At 39.6% G+C, this 21,749-nt stretch overlaps 2 protein-coding genes across 5 annotated transcripts in view; one reads left to right on the top strand and one right to left on the bottom strand.

The window, feature by feature from the left end:
* The window catches only part of SERPINI1 (serpin family I member 1), a 480,054-nt gene that overhangs the window by 208,238 nt on the left and 250,067 nt on the right, over positions 1-21,749 (bottom strand). The window lies entirely within an intron of this gene.
* Positions 1-21,749, top strand: part of WDR49 (WD repeat domain 49) — a 186,711-nt gene that overhangs the window by 43,095 nt on the left and 121,867 nt on the right. For all 4 annotated transcript variants that reach the window (XM_050779950.1, XM_050779952.1, XM_050779949.1 and 1 more), the window contains exons 6-7: positions 11,961-12,128; positions 14,171-14,319. In XM_050779950.1, coding sequence (XP_050635907.1) covers positions 11,961-12,128; positions 14,171-14,319 — 317 coding nt within the window. The remainder of the gene's footprint in view (positions 1-11,960; positions 12,129-14,170; positions 14,320-21,749) is intronic.

Below are 21,749 nucleotides of genomic sequence, written 5' to 3'. Positions count from 1 at the left end.
CTTTTGGTTGTTGTTTGAAGCTCAGTTATTTCAATACGAGAAAAGAGAGGAAGACTGAAATGAAGAGGAAGGCAGAAGGAGGAAAGGCAGGATGGATTCAAATGTAATAGAGTGGGATTTGTAGTTGTTTTGGATTCTGCTCCTTTGTCTGCAAGATTTGCTGTATCAGGAGCGAGCAACCAATGGCTGTTTAATTTGGGATTCTCTTTACCCCAGTAACATGATTTGATATTCTTAGAACTCTTCATGAAATATTTTTGGTGATTTTTGTCTCAGTGTGAAGAGGGAATATACAGTTGAGAAAAGAAAGAAACCCATGAGCAAATATGCTAATAATTTTTATTGACGCTAAGGATAAAATATCTGTAAAAATGAAATGTCACAGGAAAAACTCAGTTTCAGACATAAGAGTATTAGCATACTGCTTTAAGATAAGGTTCAAATTTCTTATTTAAAGCTTTGAAGGAGTGAATGTTTTCATCTTCTCTGAGTGGTTCTGTGTCATATTTTAGTGGAAAAATAACTACATTCTGAAATGCTTGTAAAATAATTGTAGAGATTTTGTGTAATAGTGCTAAGATATAAATGTCTTGAATTTCAGAGAATTTTCCTTTTTAATAATTTTCTCCTCATATAGACAGTATCATTGGAAACCTTGGAAACCATAGTCTGGGAATGCAGATATTGAAAGAATGAGGCCATGAGCATTGTCTCATGCCTGTAATCGCAGCATTTGGGCAGGCTGAGGTGGGCAGATCACCTGAGTTCAGGAATTCGAGACCAGCCTGGCCAACATGGAGAAACCCTGTCTCTACTAAAAATACAAAAATTAGCCAGGTGTGATGGCGGGCGCCTGTAATCCCGGCTACTTGGGAGGCTGAGGCATGAGAATTGCTTGAACCTGGGAGGCAGAGGTTGCAGTGAGCTGAGATTGCACCATTGCCCATTGCACTCCAGCCTGGGTGACAGATCAAGACTCCATCTCTGGGGCGGCGGGGGTTGGGGAGGGAAGAAAGAAAGAATGAACATGAAATTGCCAGCAACAAAAGTCATTGATATTTTATTGCGTTGAAAATGTTTTCTCCCATTTGACCAGGGTTAGAAGAAGACACAAAACAGTTTGAACTGTTAACAAAATCACTAATTGCTTTTTTTGCTTTTTTTTTTTTTTTTGAGACAGTCTTGCTCTGTCACCCAGGCTGCAGTGGCACAATCTCGGCTCACCGCAACCTCCGTCTCCCAGGTTCAAGGGATGCTCTTGCCTCAGCCTCCCAAGTACCTGGGACTACAGGCACGTGCCACCACGCCTGGCTAATTTTTCTATTTTTAGTAGAGACGGGGTTTCACCATGTTAGCCAGGCTGGTCTCAAACTCCTGAACTCAGGTGATCCTCCCACCTCGGCTTCCCGAAGTGCTGGGATTACAGGTATGAGCCACCACACCCAGTCGCTAATTGCTACACTAATTAGTGGAACAAGTGCCAGAAAATTTAGAATACAGACTCCTCAGGGAGTCTTTATAATTGATAGGGGCTAAGTTGGCAGAGAAGCCAGATTTAATATCTTGCTTGTGAATGGCTCTACTTCCCTGCATCTAAATCAGTCTTCCAGACCCTACCGAGGTAGCTAGACCACACTGCCTTTCCTGCCAGTTCTGTCACTATGTTTAAAGCAGTTGAAATCCGCTGTGAGCAGTGACCCTGGTTTGAGGAAAGGGCTCTATGTCCTACAGCTTATTCTGTAGCATGGTAGAAGAATATGATTCATTTGTATCATGGACATGGGCCTACTTGGCGTTTTGAAAAGTAATTGAATTAATTGCATTATTATTTTTAAATATGCTTAGCAGTGCTGAATTCTTATTTTAAAGATAGAATAGACAGTTATACTTTATTTTTTAATTTAAATTTTTTTGTGGGTACAGAATAGGTGTATATATTTATGTGGTGCATGAGATGTTTTGATATTGGCATAAAATGTGAAATAAGTACAATCTGGGAACTGGGGTTTCCATCACCTCAAGCATTTATACTTTGAGTTACAAACAATCCAATTACACTCTTTGAGTTATTTAAAAATATACAATTACGTTATTATTGACTACAGTCACCCTGTTGTGCTGTCAAACAATAGCCTTACTCTTTTTAAGTATTTTTTTTTTTTTAACAATCCTTACCTCCCCACTAGGCCCCCACTACGATTCCCAGCCTCTGATAACTATCCGTCCACTCTCTATGTTCATGAGTTCAATTGTTTTGATATTTAGATCCTACAAATAAGTGAGAACATGCAATGTTTGTCTTTTTGTGCCTGGCTTATTTTGCTTAACATAACAAGATTTCTTCCCAATTCAGTCTTGGTGGGTTTTATGTATCTAAGAATTTTTTCATTTCTTCTAGATTTTCCAAGTTATTGGCATATAGTTGCTCATAGTAGCCATTAACGATCCTTTGAATTTCTGCAGTATCAATCATAATGTCTCCTTTTCCGTTTCTGATTATATTTATTTAGATATGCTCTCTTTTTTTCTTAGTCTGGCTAAAGCTTTGTCACTTTTGTTTAACTTTTCCAAAAATAAACTTTTTGTTTCATTAATCTGTTTTTTTTTCAATTTTATTTATTTCAGCTCTGATCTTTATTATTTATTTTCTTCTACTAATTTTGGATTTGTTTTATTCTTGCTTTTCTAGTTCTTTAAGACGCATCATTGGATTGTTCATTTGAAGTTTTTCCTTTTTTTTTTTGATGAAGGCATTTTTAGCTATAACCTTTCCTCTTAGTACTGCTTTTACTGTATCCTATAGGTATGTAGTTTTTCTATTATCATTTGTTTTCAGTAATTTTTCAATTTCCTTCTTAATTTCTTCACTGATTCACTGGTCATTCAAGAGACTATTGTTGAATTTCTATGCATTTGTATAGTTTCCAGAATTACTCTTGTTATTAGTTTCTAGTTTTATTCATTGTGGTCAGAGAAAACACTCAATATTATTTCAATTTTTTGAATGCCTTAAGATATTTTTTGATACCTAACATACGGTATATCTTTGAGAATGATTCATGTGCTGAGGAAAAGAATGTGTATTCTGCAGCTCTTGGATGGAATATTGTGTAAATATCTATTGGATCCATTTGGTCCATAGTGTAGATTAAGTGTGATGTTTGTTGATTTTCTTTCCAGAAGTTCTGTCCAGTGCTGAAAGTGGGGTGTTGAGGTCTCCAGATATTATTGTATCGAGGCCTATCTCTCTCTTCAGCTCTAATAATATTTGCCTTATATGTCAAAGTGCTCCCATGGTGGGTGCATTTATATTTAAAGTTTTTTATATCCTCTTGCTGAATTGACCCCTTTATCATTACATGGTGATGTTCTTTGTATCTTCTTATAGTTTTTATCTTGAAATCCATTTTATGTGATAAAAGTATAATGACTCCTACTCTTTTTTGGTTTTCATTGACATGGAATATCTCTTTCATCCCTTTTATCTTCCATGTTTCAGTCTATGTGTGCCTTTATAAGTGAAGTGTGTTTCTTGAAGATCACATATCAATGCATGTTGTTTTTCTGCCTATTCAGCCAGTCTGTGTCTTTGATTAAAGAGTTTAATCCATTTACATTCAATATTATTAATGGTGAGTAAAAACTTACTCCTGCCATTTTGTGATTTGTTATCTGGTTTTCTCTTCCTTCTCTCTTTCCTCCTTATGTTCCTCTAATGAAGGTGGTTGTCTCTGGTGATATGATTTAGTTTCTTGCTTTGCTTTGTATATTCATATGTTTTTTGGTTTGGGGCTACCATGAGACTTGCAAATACTATTGTATAACCCATTATTTTAAGCTGAGAACAACACTATTTGCATAAAGAAACACAAAGAAAACTAATCAAAACTCTACACTTTAACTTCGTCCCTCTGCTTTTTATCTTTTTGTTATTTCTATTTATATCTTATTGTACTATGCCTTGAAAAGTCATAGTTATTAGTATTGATTGGTTCATCATTTAGTCTTTCTATTTCAGATAAGAGTAGTTTACACAGCACAGTTACAGTGTTAGGATATTCTGTGGTTTTCTGTGCACTTACTATCACCAGTGAGTTTTGTACCTTCAGGTGACTATTCATTGCCCATGAATGTCCTTTTCTTTCTGATTAAAGTATTCTTAGCATTTCAGACCTCAGACCTGATCTGGGAAAATTCTCTGGATTACCAGAGACTCTTGTTCTCTCCCTTATTTTCTCCCAAACATACAAAGTCTCTCTCTCTGTGTTCTGAGCCACCTAAAGCTGGGGGTGGAGTGACACAAGCACCCCAGTGGCCACCACTACTGTGACTGTGCTAGGTCAGACCTGAAGCCAGCCCAGCGCTAGGTCTCACTGAAGACCTGCTTTAACCACTCCCAGGCTACTGCCTATGTTCACTCAAGGCTCTGGGGCTCTGCAATAAGCCAGTGGCAAATCCAGCCAGGCCTGTGTCTTTGCCTTTAGGGCAGCAAGGTCCCCCAGCCCCTGGGTGGGTCCCAAAATGCCATCTGCAAGTCAGGGACTAGAGTCAAAAACTTTAGAAGTCTACCTGGTGTTCTCTTATTGCAGCTGAGCTGGCACTCAAACAGCAAGATGCAGTTCTTCCCACTCTTTACTCCTTTTTCCAAAGGCAGAGAAGCCTCACTCTGTAGCCACTGCTCCCCCAGGCCAAGAAGAGTACTTCCAGACTACTGTTGATGTTCCCTAATGGCCCACTGTTTCTTAAGTCAGCTTGTCTGAATGCTGCCTGACCCGGGGCTTACCCTTCAGGGCAGTGGACTCCTCTCTGGACAAAGGCAGGTCAGAAATTCCATCCAAGAGTCAAGTCTTGGAATTGGGGTCAGCTAAGAGCCTGCTTGGGTGCTCTACACCCCTGTGGCCATGCTGGTACCTAAGGTGCAAGACAAAGTCCCCTTTACTTTTCCCTCTGCTTTTCTCAAGCAGGAGGAATTTTTCCCCATAGCCTCCACAGCTAGTAATATGCCGAGTCTCACCTGAAGCCAGCAAGTCTCAGAGGCTCATCCAAAGCCCTCGATGTAATACCTGAATATTGCATCAGGGGACGAGGGCTCTTCAGTTAGCAGGTGATGAATGCTGCCAGGAATGGCTCCTTTCTTTCAAGGTAGTGGGTTCCCTTCTGGCCCAGGTTGTGTAGAAGTGTCATCCAGGAATGAGGGCCTGGGTTGGGGGCCTTACAACTCTAACCAATGCCCTCTCCTGCTATGGTTGAGCTGATATCCTAGATGCAAGGCAAAGCCCTCCCCACTCTTCCCTCTCCGCTCCTCAAGTGAAAGGAAGGCACCTGTTTTGGAGCTGTGAGCTCTGCAGCCTAGGGTTAAGAGAGGGTGATGCCAGCCCTCCCTTGGCTGCCCCAGCTGGTGTCTCAGTATGTCGTGCCCCCTCAGTCCATTGTTTCTGGGCCTAGTTCCTCACAAGGACTCACTTATGAGTTGCAGTCTTCATAGCTTAGAACTTTATGGCATTTCAAGTTTATTTGGAGACAAAGTGTTCTGTAGCCCTCAGTGGTGAGGTTTACTGGTGCTCAAGGTCAGACCCCTGGGCTGGGTGATTCCCCTCTGCTAAGGTTCCCTCTGTGGGTGGGCATCAGTTGAGTTTGGTCCAGGTTTCCTTTCTGCTCTACCAGGACGCACAGAATTCAATGCCACACAATTGCTGTGCTCTTTCTCCCCCAGTTCCCAGAGAAGCTCTCAGCACCACACAGCTGCTGCTAGGGGTGGGGAAGGGTGGCATTAGTGATTCAGGACTGTTTTTTTTTTTTTTCTATCTCTTCAGTGCTTCTTTCAATGATATGAAGTGAAAACCAGGTACAATGAGGGCTCACCTAATTTTTGTTTTGTATAAAAATGTTTTTTCTGTGTAGATTGTTAACTTGTTGTCCTTGCCTGGGTAGAGGGGAGAATTGGTGGAGTCTTCTTTCCTACCCTGCCACAATGTCTGTCAGTTGGCAAACGTTATAGAGTGCCATATTTTATCTTACTCTAAGTGCACTTAATAGCGTTACTTACTTACTAAGCATTACTTACTTAGTTTTTAGGTATCACCTTTCATTTTCAAATCACTTTCCCACATTAACTAATTGCTGTTACAGAGGGTCATTTTGACAGCACACATGAGGACACAGATCAATGGCAGGGTTCCTTAATATCTTTTTTTATGACTGTGTGGCAAGAGAATTAAAGAGTTGAAAGTCAGCATCTTAACGGACAAATATAATCAAGTTGTTTTTTTCTCTATGATGTTATATAAAAGTAATTTTAAAATATTTTCCTCTACCAATTCCAAAACTTACTGAGAATATGAACAAGAAATCATTTATTTTACCAGCTTATCCTATTCCTTAGCTTGATGTTTTTAAAACTTTTCCATCATAACCTATCATTTCCTTACCTCAATTCAAGAAATGAGAAAAACATTTTTATTTATCAGACAATTTGATTTTAAGGAAATGGCTTTTCTCTCACCTTTTACTCAGGCATTCTCAAGAACTCTGGCATTCTACAATTTAATCAGAAACAAGTTGTATCTTGGTTTAGACATTAAGTGTGAATTGTTGAGCCTCCAATATGTAACACTTCAGGCCCATAAATGTCGTTTTGTAACCTGGAGATTTAAATCATAAAGCAATACTTCGGATGCCAGAGCAGCATACACTTCCTTCTATGTATTTCTTTATAACCTGAAAACTAAAGATGATAGTTGGATGAAATGGGGAAACACATGACGAAGTAATTTTCTGGGTAGGAATATTTTATTATGATTGTATTGTAATTATATTATGGGATTTCCATGCACTTGAAGATATAATTGTAGTATTATGTTGTATAGTTTAGGTCTTATAATATTGTTTGACTGAGTGTCAGGTTATAATAAGCCTTTTTTGTAAACAAAGAGAATATTTTCAGTGAGGCTGCTTCCTGAATGAGAATCATTGCCATCAGATTTTATACTATTGGAACTTCTAGTACAGTAGTAGTAGTAGTGCAGCAGGTAATCATGGGACTTTATGTCCCTGAAATTAATTGCTCTCTAATAAAACTTAAAGGATTCTCCTTTATAGAAATGAATTACTTCCCAGATCCTTGCCTTTCTTTCTCTTCCTCTCTCCCTCCCTTTTTTCCTCCCTCCCTCTCTTTTTTCCTCCCTCCCTCCCTTTTTTCCTTTCTTCCTTCCTTTTATTAAGAAGAAAGGAAGGAAAACGATGAGAGAGACCAAGGAGGACATAGAAATACTGTTCCCTTGGGGATCAGAGTGAAGTGATCAGGGAAGGGAAGACTCAAGACAAATTAGGAGCTTGGTCTGGTATTGAGGGTATGGGAACAGAAAGGTAGTTGGTAATAAGAAGAACCCCAGGTCTGGACCTGTGATACACATCGCAGTGAGGCTTAGTACAAAAGATGGAGGCAATAGCACAGGAAGGGAGAGTTGACAGCCAAACAGGACTGGGTTCAATCTCTTCTCCACCTCCAATTAGCTTTGTGCCCTTGAGCAAGTTGGCTTTCAGATTGCTATCTTCTCATTAGGAAACTTGGAATAATTTACCCACTAAAGATTATTATAGGGTGTGAGCACCCAGAGTGGTACTTGTACATGGGAGCGATTCAAAAAATAATCCAATAATTATTTAAAGTAGTCATAGGTCAAAGAGAAATTCCATATGGGGGATAAGCAATAAACGTACTGTTGGGGCTCTGAAAATGATACCCAAAAATGAAAACCTCAGAAGCAGCCTCCAGAGCAAAGTCTTTCTCTGACCTTCTCCTGCCCGTCTGTCTCTCCTGCTCATTCTTTCCTGAGCCAGGTCATAGAAGCTAGAACTCCTTTTCCCCAAAGGTAGCCGTAAAGTCTGAAAATATTATTCTAACATTCCCCTACATTTAGTGTAACACCTGACCATAAAGAAATGGAATGACATCCCTCATTCTAGAGTGGTCCTACCCCATACCCAGGAGAAAGAAATGCCGTATAGAGAAGTCAAGAAGAATCTGAACAGACAAAACTTGCTGGGTTTTCCACCCAGTCTATTTCCATTAACGCATATTCCTTTTTCCCAGTCACATTTCTACATGGCTCTCCCTGTGTCATAGAACCTAAGTATAAAAATGGACAGTGTCTTGTATATCTTTGGGTCTTCATTCTGAAGGTTCCTGTGTCATGTAAATCTATGATCAAATGAATTTTTTGTGCTTTTCTCTTGTTAACCTGTCTTTGGTTATAGGGGTATTGGCCATGACATTTATCATGAGGAGGAAAGGGGTCACTGTCCTCTCTACCTTTATAACACTATCCAAGTAAATTCTAGGCAGAGTGGAGAAACAGACCATTTTGGCCTTTGGCAGCACTTTTGTGTTTCATGACACACTTCCCAGTGAATTATTCTGTGAGCCAGCTCTGTAAGCCAGCTCTACTCTGGTCCCCTTTCTGAATGTCTCCTTTGTATCCCATTCTCTCTTTATTTTCCTCTTAGAAATAATCTGCTACTAGCAGTATGCCAGTATCAAGGGCCAGTTACACTCATTTACATTAAAGAAGTGGAAGCTTAAAAGAGGAGCCTAAAGTGGGTATTGACTAACACAAAGGACGTACATCATTAGTAATAGAAATTTTAAGAACCACTTGAGGAAGCAGGTGAAGAATAATTTCTCACTCCAAAATTACCTATGGCTGGAGGTTTATCACCTAAGTTCCTCAGAACTATTATGGTTGGGCTTTATGAGTATAGTGAGGAGGTTCTCAAGATCATGATATTTTATATAAAATTTTGTATGCATGTTTACCTTTCTGATGGAGAGGGTCTACAGTTTTCATAAGATTCCCAAAGGGATGTTCGACCTCCCAAATTTTAAGAACTATGGATTCATATACTCTCTAGAGTATAAAATAATGGCAACACTTGCATTCTAGTGCTTTGCTACTTTGTGTGGTTCTCAGAGAGCGTCAGGAGCAACACCTGGGGATATGAGAAATGCAGAGTCTCAGGTTTACATTGAATGAGAATCTGCATTTTCACATGGTGAGTTGTGTGCATGTTGAAATTTGAGAAGCTGCGTTCCCGTAGTCAAGAGATCAGGCCCTGTATTCTGAATTTGTACTCTGGCTCTGCCAAATACTAGTGTCCTAAGCTTCGATTTATAATATTGCATGTCATAACACCAAACTTAAGAGTTAATCTCAGAACTTCAGACCTGAGTTTGACAATTACTTGCTGACTTTGGCAAATCATTGAAACTGTGTGGATGCATCTCTATTTCTTTACCTATGAGATATAGAAGTAGATTAGCTCTTTTTCAACTCTCAATTCTGGAGTTTACCTTTTGTTTCCCACACAGGTGATTTGTAATGGCCTCTCATCTATTGAAATGCTTTTTGTCAACATTCACCAAATGTCTCTTAAACGCTGAAAGGCACACTGATTTCTTTCTTCTTTGAAATTCTGTTATACATTTTGTATCATTCAATTTATCACTTTATGATGTGCTAAAATTGTCTCTAATTGTTTGATTTACATGTTTTTTCTTCCAAGTTTGGGGCCATATAATTGAAGTCCAGGCTGCGTCTAGTCTATTTCTTTCCTTGTTATCTTTATCATAGCACAGAACACATTGTAGATGCCCAATACATCTTTGAGGATTGAATGCCATGTTTTGAGAGACGATATCTGTAAATGACACATTGAATAGTCTCAACTTCATTAATTTAGTTATAAATTGGTTGTGTTAAGCCATTTATTTCCTAGGGAGATAGCTATGAAATTTTCTAAATCAAACTGTTTATATATCAATATGAGCTCTTGAATGAATAAATCTAGTTACATTTAGAGACAGCCCAATTGAATATGTAAGAGGAAAAGGAATGCATTGAGCTATTTTCCTGCTTCTCAGAACTTTCTTGCCTTTAGTAATTGGAAATGTGTAAATACCTATGTGTGTGTGTGTACATATATATACACACACATACGCATATTACAAATATATGTGTGTATATATACTCTATATGTATATGTATACACACACACACACACACACACACACAGCAAATTAAGTTATCATACCAAAATAGTAAAACTGGATACTGTTTTTAACTCTTTAATAAGGGATGCTCTTTTTATGAAGCAGAAATTTATTCTCATAGTTCTGGAGGCTGGGAGTCAAAGATTAAGGCACCGTCAGATTTGCTGTCTGGTGGGGACCTACTTTCTGCTTCCTAGACAGTGCCTTCCACCTGTGCCCTCACATAGCGGAAGGGGCAGACAAGCTTCCTTGGACCTCCTATATAAGGGCATTCATCCCATTCTTGAATGTTCTACTCTCCTGACCTAATTACCTTTCAAAATTTCCACCTCCTTGTATCATCATCTTGTGGGTGAAGGTTTCAACATATGAATTAGGTGGTTGGGGGGTGGGGAGAAGGCCAGAAATACAAGCATTCAGACCATAGCAGTGCCCATTAAGAACTGTGAAGGGTCTAAACTTTTATGTTATTTTCTAGTTACCTATTAACAAGTTTGCTTACCATTTCCAGCATAATGAGCAATACAAATATTGTGATGCTTACTTGGAGAGAGAAACGTTAAAAATCTTACAATGACAGAGGACATAAGACTTCCATGTCAGAGAGAAAAAAAGACTATTATTCTCAGGAGAGCAACAGCATAAATATCATCACATTTATTTCAGTTCCCCTGGCCATCAAGTCCACAGAGGCAATGCAGATGGGCCCAGACAAATCCCTGCACAGGCACTGTATTCCATTACAGTAAAGGAACCCCAAACCTAAGGAATCTGAATCTTTTATGTTGGACAGAAGGCATGCCTAACTTTTGCTCCAGAGGAAGACATTATCTTTATTAATCTGGGCAAAGGGAGATGCTATCTTTACATTCTATGGCCGTTTGCTATGCAAATAAAAACTCTTTGAAAAGATAATCCAGAACAAAGGACAGTGAGTTCTTAGCTTCACAAGAAGTGCAGAAATGCTAGCAATCCATTGAGAATTGACTCCCCAGAATACGTTACCCCTGATTCTACGTAATAAATTGATCACAAATATTTCTGAGCCATTCTACTAAAAAAAACTTCCCTTAAGCTTTATAAAGCAACAGCATTCCTCTTTGTGTGGGGCAGGAATTTGATCTTGAGGTCAAATCAGAAATCCTCCAACTGTGGGACACAAATAATTGAGCACAATGCCAAAGAGAACTTCTGCCTAACCACAGAGGGCATGGTGGTTTCAAGTTGATCAAAGAGCAGCTATGGCTGTTCATTGGCCTTCTGGAGCCTGTAAGTGTGAGAGTAATGGCAAGGTTCTCCTAACAAAAGGTAGTAGGATCTTTATCCTTGCTTGGAAAGTGTGAATTTGCTCCACAATGTCTGGCACTGGCTCATCAGGAATGCAGAAGAGCCACTTTGACCTGAGCCTGTAGCTTTGTTTGTGAATCTTGGCAAGGAGTTGAGTCCTGGGCATTTCACTCTCCAACAGTTTAGATCAGTCAAAATTTAAATAAACCACTGTTTAGGCATGAGCTGGACCTTTGGGGAGCAGCAGATGGTTGATAAGCTCCTGCTTGTCCCAGACCCAGGAGGAGGAACATAGGAATTTGGCCAATTACTCATCTTACAGCTTCAGAACCCCATATGATTATTGTGATTAACATTGTTTCGTGCCCTGTGTTCCAATTTTTAAAACTTCAAGATATCTCTAGATTGGGGGCAAAGTCAGAATGTAGAATTTCCTGTAACTTCTCAATGGAATTGTTTTGTGGGAGGTGGGAGAAGGGGTTTGTGAGGTGTTTTTTAAGTGTCAGTTTGTATCATCATAGTTTGAGTTTAATTTTTAACTTTACATGTTAAAACAGCTCCATTTTACTAATATCTTGTGAAGAATCAACTAAAGATTGTTTTTCTCTTTTTAATTTTTTATTAGTTACTTACAATGCATCTTTAGATGCTATCATTTCCAGTACAACCAGCAATACAAAGAGTGTGGTGCTAGCTTGGAGAGAGAAATCAAAAAAGCATCTTCATATGACATCCTTCAACATTGCCCAGGGCATTCATGCTTTTGATTATCACTCTCGGCTCAATTTAATTGGTAGGTAAAATAAATCTTGATAACTATGAGGGCCTCATAAATAGTCTGGGGTGCATTTGTATGCATGGAGCCTTCTCCACCTTGTTGTTTTATTGCTAGAGAGACCATCTTGAGCAGCTCACATTTTATTGCCTGAGAATGTCTGATAATGATGCATTATGACGGGCAGTGTATATGAACTACATTGGGGTAAAAATATGAGAAAGTGCCCAATGCTTTAATGAGTCTTTTTTATTACAATTGGTGAAGGGTGTAAAATGATACAGAGAAGGAAGACAGTTTGTGCAGCATCTGCCATTCTGCCATCTTCCTAACACCACCAAATGCTCCACCCAAACAAATGCATTTTTTCATTGCTACTACTACAGCTACCACTACCAGCGCATGCACACACACACACACACACACACACACACACACACACATCCATACACAAGGGAACTGCAAAATATAGACTGTTTTTCAATTACCTTTCAGAATACAATCTCTAATGATTTTTGAAAATGTTCAGATTATCCTAGGTTTGTTTACTAGAGGGGAGTTCTTTCAATGTAAAAAAGAAGTATATTTTAGCTGAGGAAATATAAAGTTTCTCAGGCATTAACTATTTAAATTAAAAATTTAGATATTCTGAAAGCTGATAATTTGATATACATATTGATATTAGTTCAAACATAAAAATGAAGTATAGATGTATTATTGAAAAATTAATAGGGTAGTTACAGAGCATGCACATGGTCTACAGAGTGGGTCATATTAACTCACATTCAATAGTTGTCATTCATACAAAGAGTATTAATATTAGCTAAGGAGCTGTGTCCATAAAATTCCCAAAATAATACCTGACAATCACAGTAACAGATACCTTGAATATGAATTCATGAATATGCCAACATCAAATCTTCAAGGAGTACTGTAGATTTATTAGAGAAGGATAGAGGAGTTGGTGACTCATTTTGGCAAGGACTCAAATAGCAACTATTTAATACATTGATTGGTTAATCATTTCAATCTCTGTAGAATAATAATTACTTTGTACCTGCTATGGTGCTGGAAAAAATAAGGATGATTAAGTTCAGCTCCACAACTGGCCCTAAACTAGGAAGCAACAAAGAGTATTGTGTTGTATTGAATAGATACATTTCCTGCTCTTGAAGAGCTCCCTAAATATAACTGATTGATGTTCAAAAATATCTTATTCCATTAATAAAGCAGGTCAAAAGTATATTTGTGCTGCTTGTTTGCTTGCACATACAGTCGTGCATTGCTTAATGATGGGGATAGAAAGGCATCATTAGGTGATTTTCCATTGTGTGAACATCACAGAGTGTACTTACACAAAGAGATGGTGTAGCCTACTACACAGCTAAGCTATATGCTATAGCCTATTGCTCCTAGGCTACAAACTTCTATATCATGTGACTTACTAAACGCTGTAGACAACTGTAACACAATGGTATTTATGTATCTAAACATATAAAAGGTACAGTAAAAATACCATATTATAGTCTCATGGGACCATATTCGTATATGCTGTATGCTATTGACTGAAATGTTATGAAATGCATGACTGTACTTGATTATTTGATAATTTGTCTTTTTATACTTTTTAATTAATTTGTGAACTTTCAACATTGTTTTCTTTCTTTCTTACACTTGGGATAACTTTAACACTGCCTACATTTCTAGGTGAAGCTGGCTGGAGAGGGGAAATATCAGGATTAGAAAGAAGGATTCTGTCCCTTCCTGGTTGGGCTGTTGGTTGGTTTCTAAATGGGACTATATGTTTTCTTTCACCTCATACGTAGCCTTTTCCCCTTCATGAATTTTTTCTTCCCTACTCCCTCCATTTCAACTATTTCTATTGACAGAACTCATGCCCTATTAGCCTGGTCTAGTTAGACAACGGCAAAACAGGGTGCATTAGTCAATCTACAGTTGACATTTATCAAGCTACAGTTATACGGTAAACTCATTTCACAAAGAAAATGCTGTGGGCTATTTATGCTACTAAACTTTTTTTTCTTTCTAATTCTGATTAGCAACTGCTGGCATTAACAATAAAGTTTGCCTTTGGAATCCCTATGTTGTCTCTAAACCAGTGGGTGTCCTTTGGGGCCACTCAGCCAGTGTAATAGCCGTCCAATTCTTTGTGGAAAGAAAACAACTTTTCAGCTTCTCCCAGGATAAAGTAAGTAACATTGTTCTTTTAATTAATTTAGTTTTGCTTCCCTGGTTCCTACCCAAATCAACTCTGGGATCTGAATTTCTCTGAGAGATTGTGTCAGTTTTTAAAATAGACTGGCTAGCTACTTACGTTTTTGGAAATCTATATTTGGAAAAGGTGTTGGTTGATGGTTACTTAACAGTAGTCCTAGACAACTGGGCAAAGTATTTCATTAAATTTTTTCAAATCACATACTCAGGGATTTAATCTTTATTGGACTCTCAATATGTCACACCTTGACAGCTTCCAATGTTCTCACAAATTCAATAGAAAAAACAGAAAATGAAATGTTGCTTTGATAAGATAGTGGCCAGGCATAGTCAATTAGATATTATTGCTTTGGTATTGAAGAGACTCAGTTAATTAGAAATTGAAGTTAATCTGAAGAATATCAAACACATTAAGAACCTTTTAATTAAATATATCAGTTCATCTCTGTTTTATGATATTGATGGGATATTTTAAATATGGTGGAAAAAATATGGCACTGGAGTCATAGAGTCCAGGTTGAATCCTGACAACACTATTTATCACTTATATCCACTTAGGCAAATTTCTCCTTCTCTGAGTCTTGACTTTTGTTCCTTGGTAAAATTTCAATCTTATTTAATGCCCAACTTAAAGATCCAGTTAGCATGATAGATTTCAAGACAGTTGGTTATGAAGAGGAGGGTGCATATAAAGTGATTGATGATAGTCTTTGAGACTCTTTGAGTGAATATAAGTTTTTGGTGTATTCGAAAATATATGCAAACATAAATTACATAGAAATTCATCTTCCACTCCTTAGCCACACCCCATAAATTCTACCAAAAATTCTACCAAAATTAACCACCATAAATTCTACCAAACTTACTTATTTTACTGTATTACCTAGCATGTAAACTTTTTCTTGAACTTCAACAATCAACTGCCAATTCCTGTTGATTTTATCATCAAAATATGTTGATCAGTTTCACCTCTCCATCTCAGCTGCTACTGCTATAATGCAAAATCTTATCTTCTTTTTCCCAAAATACTGCAAAGGTTTTCTAACATATTTCTTTATTTTCGGACTGATCTGACTCTAATCTGCCCTCCATTCTGCTAATTTGCAAGAAGCTTGCAGAACAATTTTTCAGTCTTTCATCTCTGCCCTCTATGTAAATATGAACTCCAGAATTCTTAAACTTTTATACAAAGCTTCCCCATCTACTAGTCCCACTTCACTTCCCACTTTTCTCTTTCAAATTCATTTAATGCTCCAGTCATATCAAATTATTATCTTTTCTCACCATGCAGTTTCATGGCTTTGCAACGTGCTCTTCCTTCTGCCTTCAATTCCCTGTCTTCTATTAATTGGCAGACGCCTATGTATCCTCCACATTTTAGACTTTTTGAAGTCTCTTACGCAGACATAGGTGTTTCTTTCTGTGTGCTCCTGTTGCATTTGTGTGTCTCTCATTACAGCATGTATCATGCTGTACTGATATTGTTAGTTTGCTTTCTTAAGACGCATCAATATTGAAAATGTAAAATAGGGATGGAGCAAGATTATGGAATAGAAAGCCCCACCAAAGGTACCCCCCTTAGAATTTAACAACTATCTCCACATACACAAAAACACCTTCATAAGAACCAAAAAAGTCAGGTGAGCACTCACAGTGCCTGGTTTTAACAAAGAATCACCGAAGAGGGTAGGAAATACAGTCTCAAATTACCAATGCCACCCCTTCCCTTTTCCCACCACAGTGTCTGTGTGACATGGACCACAAGGACTGCAACTCCTAGGTGAGTTGTAGTGCCTGAGAAGGGCTAAAAGTCAGTAGACTTGGGGGAAGGGTGGGGGGACATGACTTACTGAGATACCAGCCAGGGCAGCTAAAGGAGTGCTTGTACCACCGCTCCCCCAACCCCAGGCAGCACAATTCACAGCTTCAAAAGAGACCCCTTCCTTCCACTTGAGGAGAGGAAAGTAATTCGTAAAGAGGACTTTTGTCTTGCAACTTAGACACCAGCACAGCCACAATAAGATAGGTCCCTGGTTAGAATTTTGAGGTGCCCCCTTCTAGGCCCTAGCTCCCAGAAAACATTTCTAGACATATCCTGGGCCAGAAGGGAACCCACTACCGTAAGGAAAGGACCTAGTCCTGGAAGGACCCATCACTTGTTAACTAAAGGGTCCTTGAGCTCTAAATAACCACAACAGGGATACCCAGATAGTACACCATGGAACTTGGATGAGACTGAGATGTGTTGACTTCAGGTAAGACATGGAATATTACTATCTGTGGTGGCTACAGTGAGCCATTTCTATTTGAGAAAAGCAGAAGTAAAGGTGATTATTGTCTAGCACCTTAGGTACCAGATCAATCATAGCGAGATAGAGCACCAAGCAGGTCCATGATTCTAGCGTCGTCCCTTGGACGGCCCTGAGCCATAGCGGAGCCCACTGCCCTGAAGGGTGAGTCTCAGGCTTGGCAGACTTCACCACAAGCTGACTGAAGAGCCCTTAAGCCTTAAGTGAACAATGGCAGTAGTGTAGCAGTTCTCCCCATGGGACAGTGGTGGTGATGGTCATGAAGTGAGGCTCCTCTGCCTGTGAAAATGGGAGGGAAGAGTGGGAAGAACTTAATTTTGTGGTTTGAGTGCCAGTTCAGCCATAGTAAAATAGAACACCAAGTAGATTTCTTAGGTTTTTGACTATAGCCCTGGTTCCTGGACAGCATCTCTGGACCTGCCTGGAACCTGAGGGAACTAACTGCCCTGAAGGGAAGGACACAAGGCTGTCTGCTTAACCACCTGCTGGCCATAGAGCCCCAAAGCCTTGGGAAAACATAGGTGGTAGCCAGGTAGTGGTTATAGCAGGTCTTTGGCAAGACCCAGTGCTGTGCTGGCTTCATATCTGACCCAGCATAGTCTCAGTGGTGATGGCCATATAAGCCTGTGTCACTCCACCCTCAACCCAAAGTGGCTCAGAATAGAGAGAGAGAGAGAGAGAGAGAGAGACTCTATTTGTTTGGTAGAAAGTAAGGTGAGAGAACAAGAGCCTGTCTAGTAATCTGGACACTTCTGGATTTTATGCAAGATTCCAAACTGGACCTTTATGAGTCTGCAAGAACTATAGCATTACTGGGCTTGGGGTGCTCCCTAATGAAGATACAGATATATCACAACACTCAAGTCCTTTCAATATCTGGAAAGCCTCTCAAAAAAGAATGGTGTATTAGTCCATTTTCACACTGCTACAAAGAACTACCTGAGACCGGGTAATTTATAAAGAAAAGAAGTTTAATTGATTCATGTTTCCACATGGCTGGGGAGCCCTCAGGAAGCTTACGATCATGGTGGAAGGTGAAGGGGAAGCAAGCCACATCTTCCATGGCAGCAGGAGAAAAAGAGTGGGGTGGGGGAACCACCATGCACTTTTAAACAATAAGATCTCATGAGAACTCACTTACATCATGAGAACAGCATGAGGAAACTACCCCAATGATCCAATCACCTCTCTACTTTGACACATGGGGATTACAATTTGAGATGAGGTTTGGGTGGGGACACAGAGCCAAATCACATCATTCCACCCTGGCTCTTCCCAAACCTTATGTCCTCCTCACATTTCTTTTTTCTTTTCTTTTCTTTTTTTTTCGGTGGGGGTGATGGAGTCTTGCTCTGTCACCAGGCTGGAGTGCAGTGGTGCGATCTTGACTCACTGCAAACTCTGCCTCCCAGGTTCAAGAAATTCTCCTACCTCAGTCTGCAGAGTATCTGGGACTACAGGCACCTGCCACCATGCCCAGCTAATTTTTTGTATTTTTAGTAAAGACGGGGTTCACCATGTTAGCCAAGATGGTCTCGATCTCCTGACCTTGTGATCTGCCCACCTCACCTCCCAAAGTGCTGGCAGCCACTGTCCCCAGCCCAACCTTCTCACATTTCAAAACACAATCATGCCTTTCCAATGGTCCCCCAAAGTCTTAACTCATTCCAATATTAACCCAAAAGCCTAAGTCCAAAGTCTTATCTGAGACAAGGCAAGTCCTTTCTGCCTATGAACCTGCAAAAGCTAAAGCAATTTAGCAACTTCCAAGATACAATGGGGATACAGGCATTGAGTAAATGTTACCATTCTAACAGGGAGAAGTGAGCCACAACAAAGGGGCTACAGGCCCCATGCAAGTCCAAAACCCAACAAGACAGTCACTGAACCTTAAAGTTCCAAAATTTCCTTTTACTCCATGTCTCACATACAGGACATGCTAAGGCAAGGGGTGGGCTCCCTGACCTTGGGCAGATTTGCTCCTGTGGCTCTGCAGGGTACAGTCCTTGTGGCTGTTTTACAAGCTGGTGTTGAGTGTGTGTGGCTTTTTCAGGTTCATGACGCACCTGAAAGGGTACATTCACCCTTCTGGGGTCTAGAGGATGGTGACCCTCTTCTCACAGCTCTACTAGTCAGTGCCCCAGAGGGACTGTCTGTGGGAGCTCCAACCCCACATTTCTCCTCTGAACTGCCTTAGTGGAGGTTTTTTATGAGGGCTCCCTGCACCCAACTTTTGCCTGGACATCCAGGCATTTTTGTTCATCCTCTGAAATCTATGCAGAGGCTCCCAAAGCTCAATTCTTGTCTTCTGTATGCCCACAGGCTCAACACCATGTGGAAGCTGCCAATGCTTGGAGCTTGCACCCTTTGAAGTCACAGCCCTAGCTGTACCTTGGCCCCTTTTAGCCAAGGCTAGAGCTAGAGCAGCTGGGATGCAGGGTACCATTCCTTGAGGCTGCACAGAGGCAGCAGGACCCTGGGCCAGGTCCATGAAACCATTTTTCCCTCCTAGGACTTTGGGCCTGTGACGAAGATCTCTGAAATGCCCTGAAGACATTTTCCCCATTGTCTTGGCTATTAACATTTGGCTCCTTGTTACTTATGTAAATTTCTGCAGCCAGCTTGATTTTTCCCTAAAAAATGGATTTTGCTTTTCTACCACATGATTAGGTTGCGAATTTTCCACACTTTTATGCTCTGCTTCCCTTTAAACATAATTTCCAACTTCAGACCATCTCTTTGGGAATGAATGTGACTGTATGCTTTCAGAAAAAGCCAGGTCATATCTTGAATGCTTTACTGCTTTGAAATGTCTTCTGCCAGACACTCTAAATCATCTCTCTGAAGTTCAAAGTTCTACACATCTCTAGAGCAGGGGCAAAATGCCACAAGTCTCTTTGGTAAAGAATAGGAAGAGTGACCTTTGCTCCAGTTCCAATAAGGTCCGCATCTCCATCTGAGACCACCTCAGCATGAACTTCATTGTCCATATCACTATCAGCATTTTGGTCAAAACAATTTGACAAGTCTCTAAGAAGTCCCAAATGTTTCCACATCTTCCTGTCTTCTTCTGAGCCCTTCAAACTTTTCCAACCTTTGCCCGTTACCCAGTTCCTATGTTGCTTCCACACTTCCAGGTATCTTTATAGCAGCACCCCACTATCTCAGTGCCAATTTTCTGTATTAGTTTGTTCTCACATTGCTACAAGGAAGTACCTGAGATTGGGTAACTTATAAAGAAAAGAGGTTTCATTGGCTCACAGTTGCCATGGCTGGGGAGACTTCAGGAAACTAAAATCATGGAAGAAGGTGAAGGGGAAGCAAGGCACATCTTACATGGTAGCAGGAGAGGCAGAATGAGAGATGGAGACCACTGCACACTTTTAAACCATCAGATCTTGTGACAACTCTCTATCATGACAACAGCATGGGGGAACCTCCCCCATGATCCAGTCATCTACACTAGGTCCTTCCCTCAGCACATGGGGATTACAATTTGAGATGAGATTTGGGTAGAAACACAGAGCCAACCATATCAGATAGCTACAAATAAGCCAAGACAGTGAAGACTACAATAAATACTTAACTCTTTGATGCCCAGACACCAAAGAACAGCTACTAACATCAACACCATCCAGGAAAACATGACCTCACTAAATGAACTAAATAAGGCATAATAACACATCCTGGAGAAACAGAGATATGTGACCATTCAGACGGAGAATTCAAAATTGCTGTGTTGAGGAAACTCAAAGATATTCAAGATAATACAGAGAAGGAATTCAGAATTCTATCAGATAAATTTAACAGAGATTAACATTATTTTAAAAATCAAGCAGAAATTCTAAAGTCGAAAAATGGAATTGACAAACTGAAGAATGTGTCAGTCTCTTAATAGCAGAATCAATCAAGCAGAAGAAGGTAGTGAGCTTGAAGACAGGATATTTAGAAATGCAGTCAGAGGAGGCAAAAGGAAAAAGAATAAAAATGAATGGAGCACACCTGCAAGATCTAGAAAATAGCCTCAACAAGGCAAATCTAAGAGTTATTGGACTTAAAGAGGAGGTTGAGAGAGAAACAAGGTAGAAAGTTTATTCGAAGGGATAATAACAGAGAACTTCCTAAACCTAGCAAAACATATCAGTGTCCAAATACAAGAAGGTTATAGAACACCAAGCTGATTTAACCCAAAGAAGACTAATGTGAGGCATTTAGTAATCAAACTCTCAAAGGTCAAGGATAAAGAAATAATCCTAAAAGCAGCAAGAGAAAAGAAACAAATAACATAAAATGGAGTTTCAATATGTCTGGCAGCAAAATTTTCAGGAGAGAATGCATGACATATTTAAAGTTCTGAAGGAAAATAACATATCTGGCAAAAATATCCTTCAAACATGAAGAAGAAATAAAGACCTTCCCAGACAAACAAAAGCTGAAGGATTTCATCAATACCAGACCTGTCCTACAAGAAGTGCTAGGGGGAGTTCTTCAATCTGAAAGAAAGGAATGTTAATGAGCAATAAGAAATCATCTGGCCGGGAGCAGCTGCTCACGCTTGTAATCCGAGCACTTTGGGAGGCCGACATGGGCAGATCGCGAGGTCAAAAGATGGAGACCATCCTGGCCAACATGGTGAAAACCCGTCTCTACTAAAAATACAAAAATTACCTGGGCATGGTGGTGTGCACCTGTAGTCCCAGCTACTCGGGAGGCTGAGGCAGAAGAATCGCTTGAACCCAGGAGGTGGAGGTTTCAGTGAGCGGAGATGGTGCTACTGCACTCCAGCCTGGCGACAGAGTGAGACTCCATCTAAAAAAAAAAAAAAAAAAAAAGAAAAGAAAAGAAAAAGAAAAAAAAAAAAAGAAATCATCTAACAGTACAAAAGTCAGTGGTAATAGTAAGTACCCAAAAAACCACAGAATATAACCCTGTAACTGTGCTGTGTAAACTATTCTTATCTGAAGTAGAAAGATTAAATGATGAACTAATCAAAAACAACTACAATAACTTTTAAGACATAGACAGTACAATAAGATATAAATAGAAACAACAGTTAAGTGGGAGGATGAAGTTAAGGCATAGAGTCTTTATTAGT

Source organism: Macaca thibetana, chromosome 2, assembly GCF_024542745.1.
Source record: "Macaca thibetana thibetana isolate TM-01 chromosome 2, ASM2454274v1, whole genome shotgun sequence".
In the NCBI taxonomy this organism is placed as follows: domain Eukaryota; kingdom Metazoa; phylum Chordata; class Mammalia; order Primates; family Cercopithecidae; genus Macaca; species Macaca thibetana.
The sequence above is the reverse complement of the archived record's forward strand: the minus strand, read 5'-3'. Positions and strand labels throughout refer to the sequence as shown.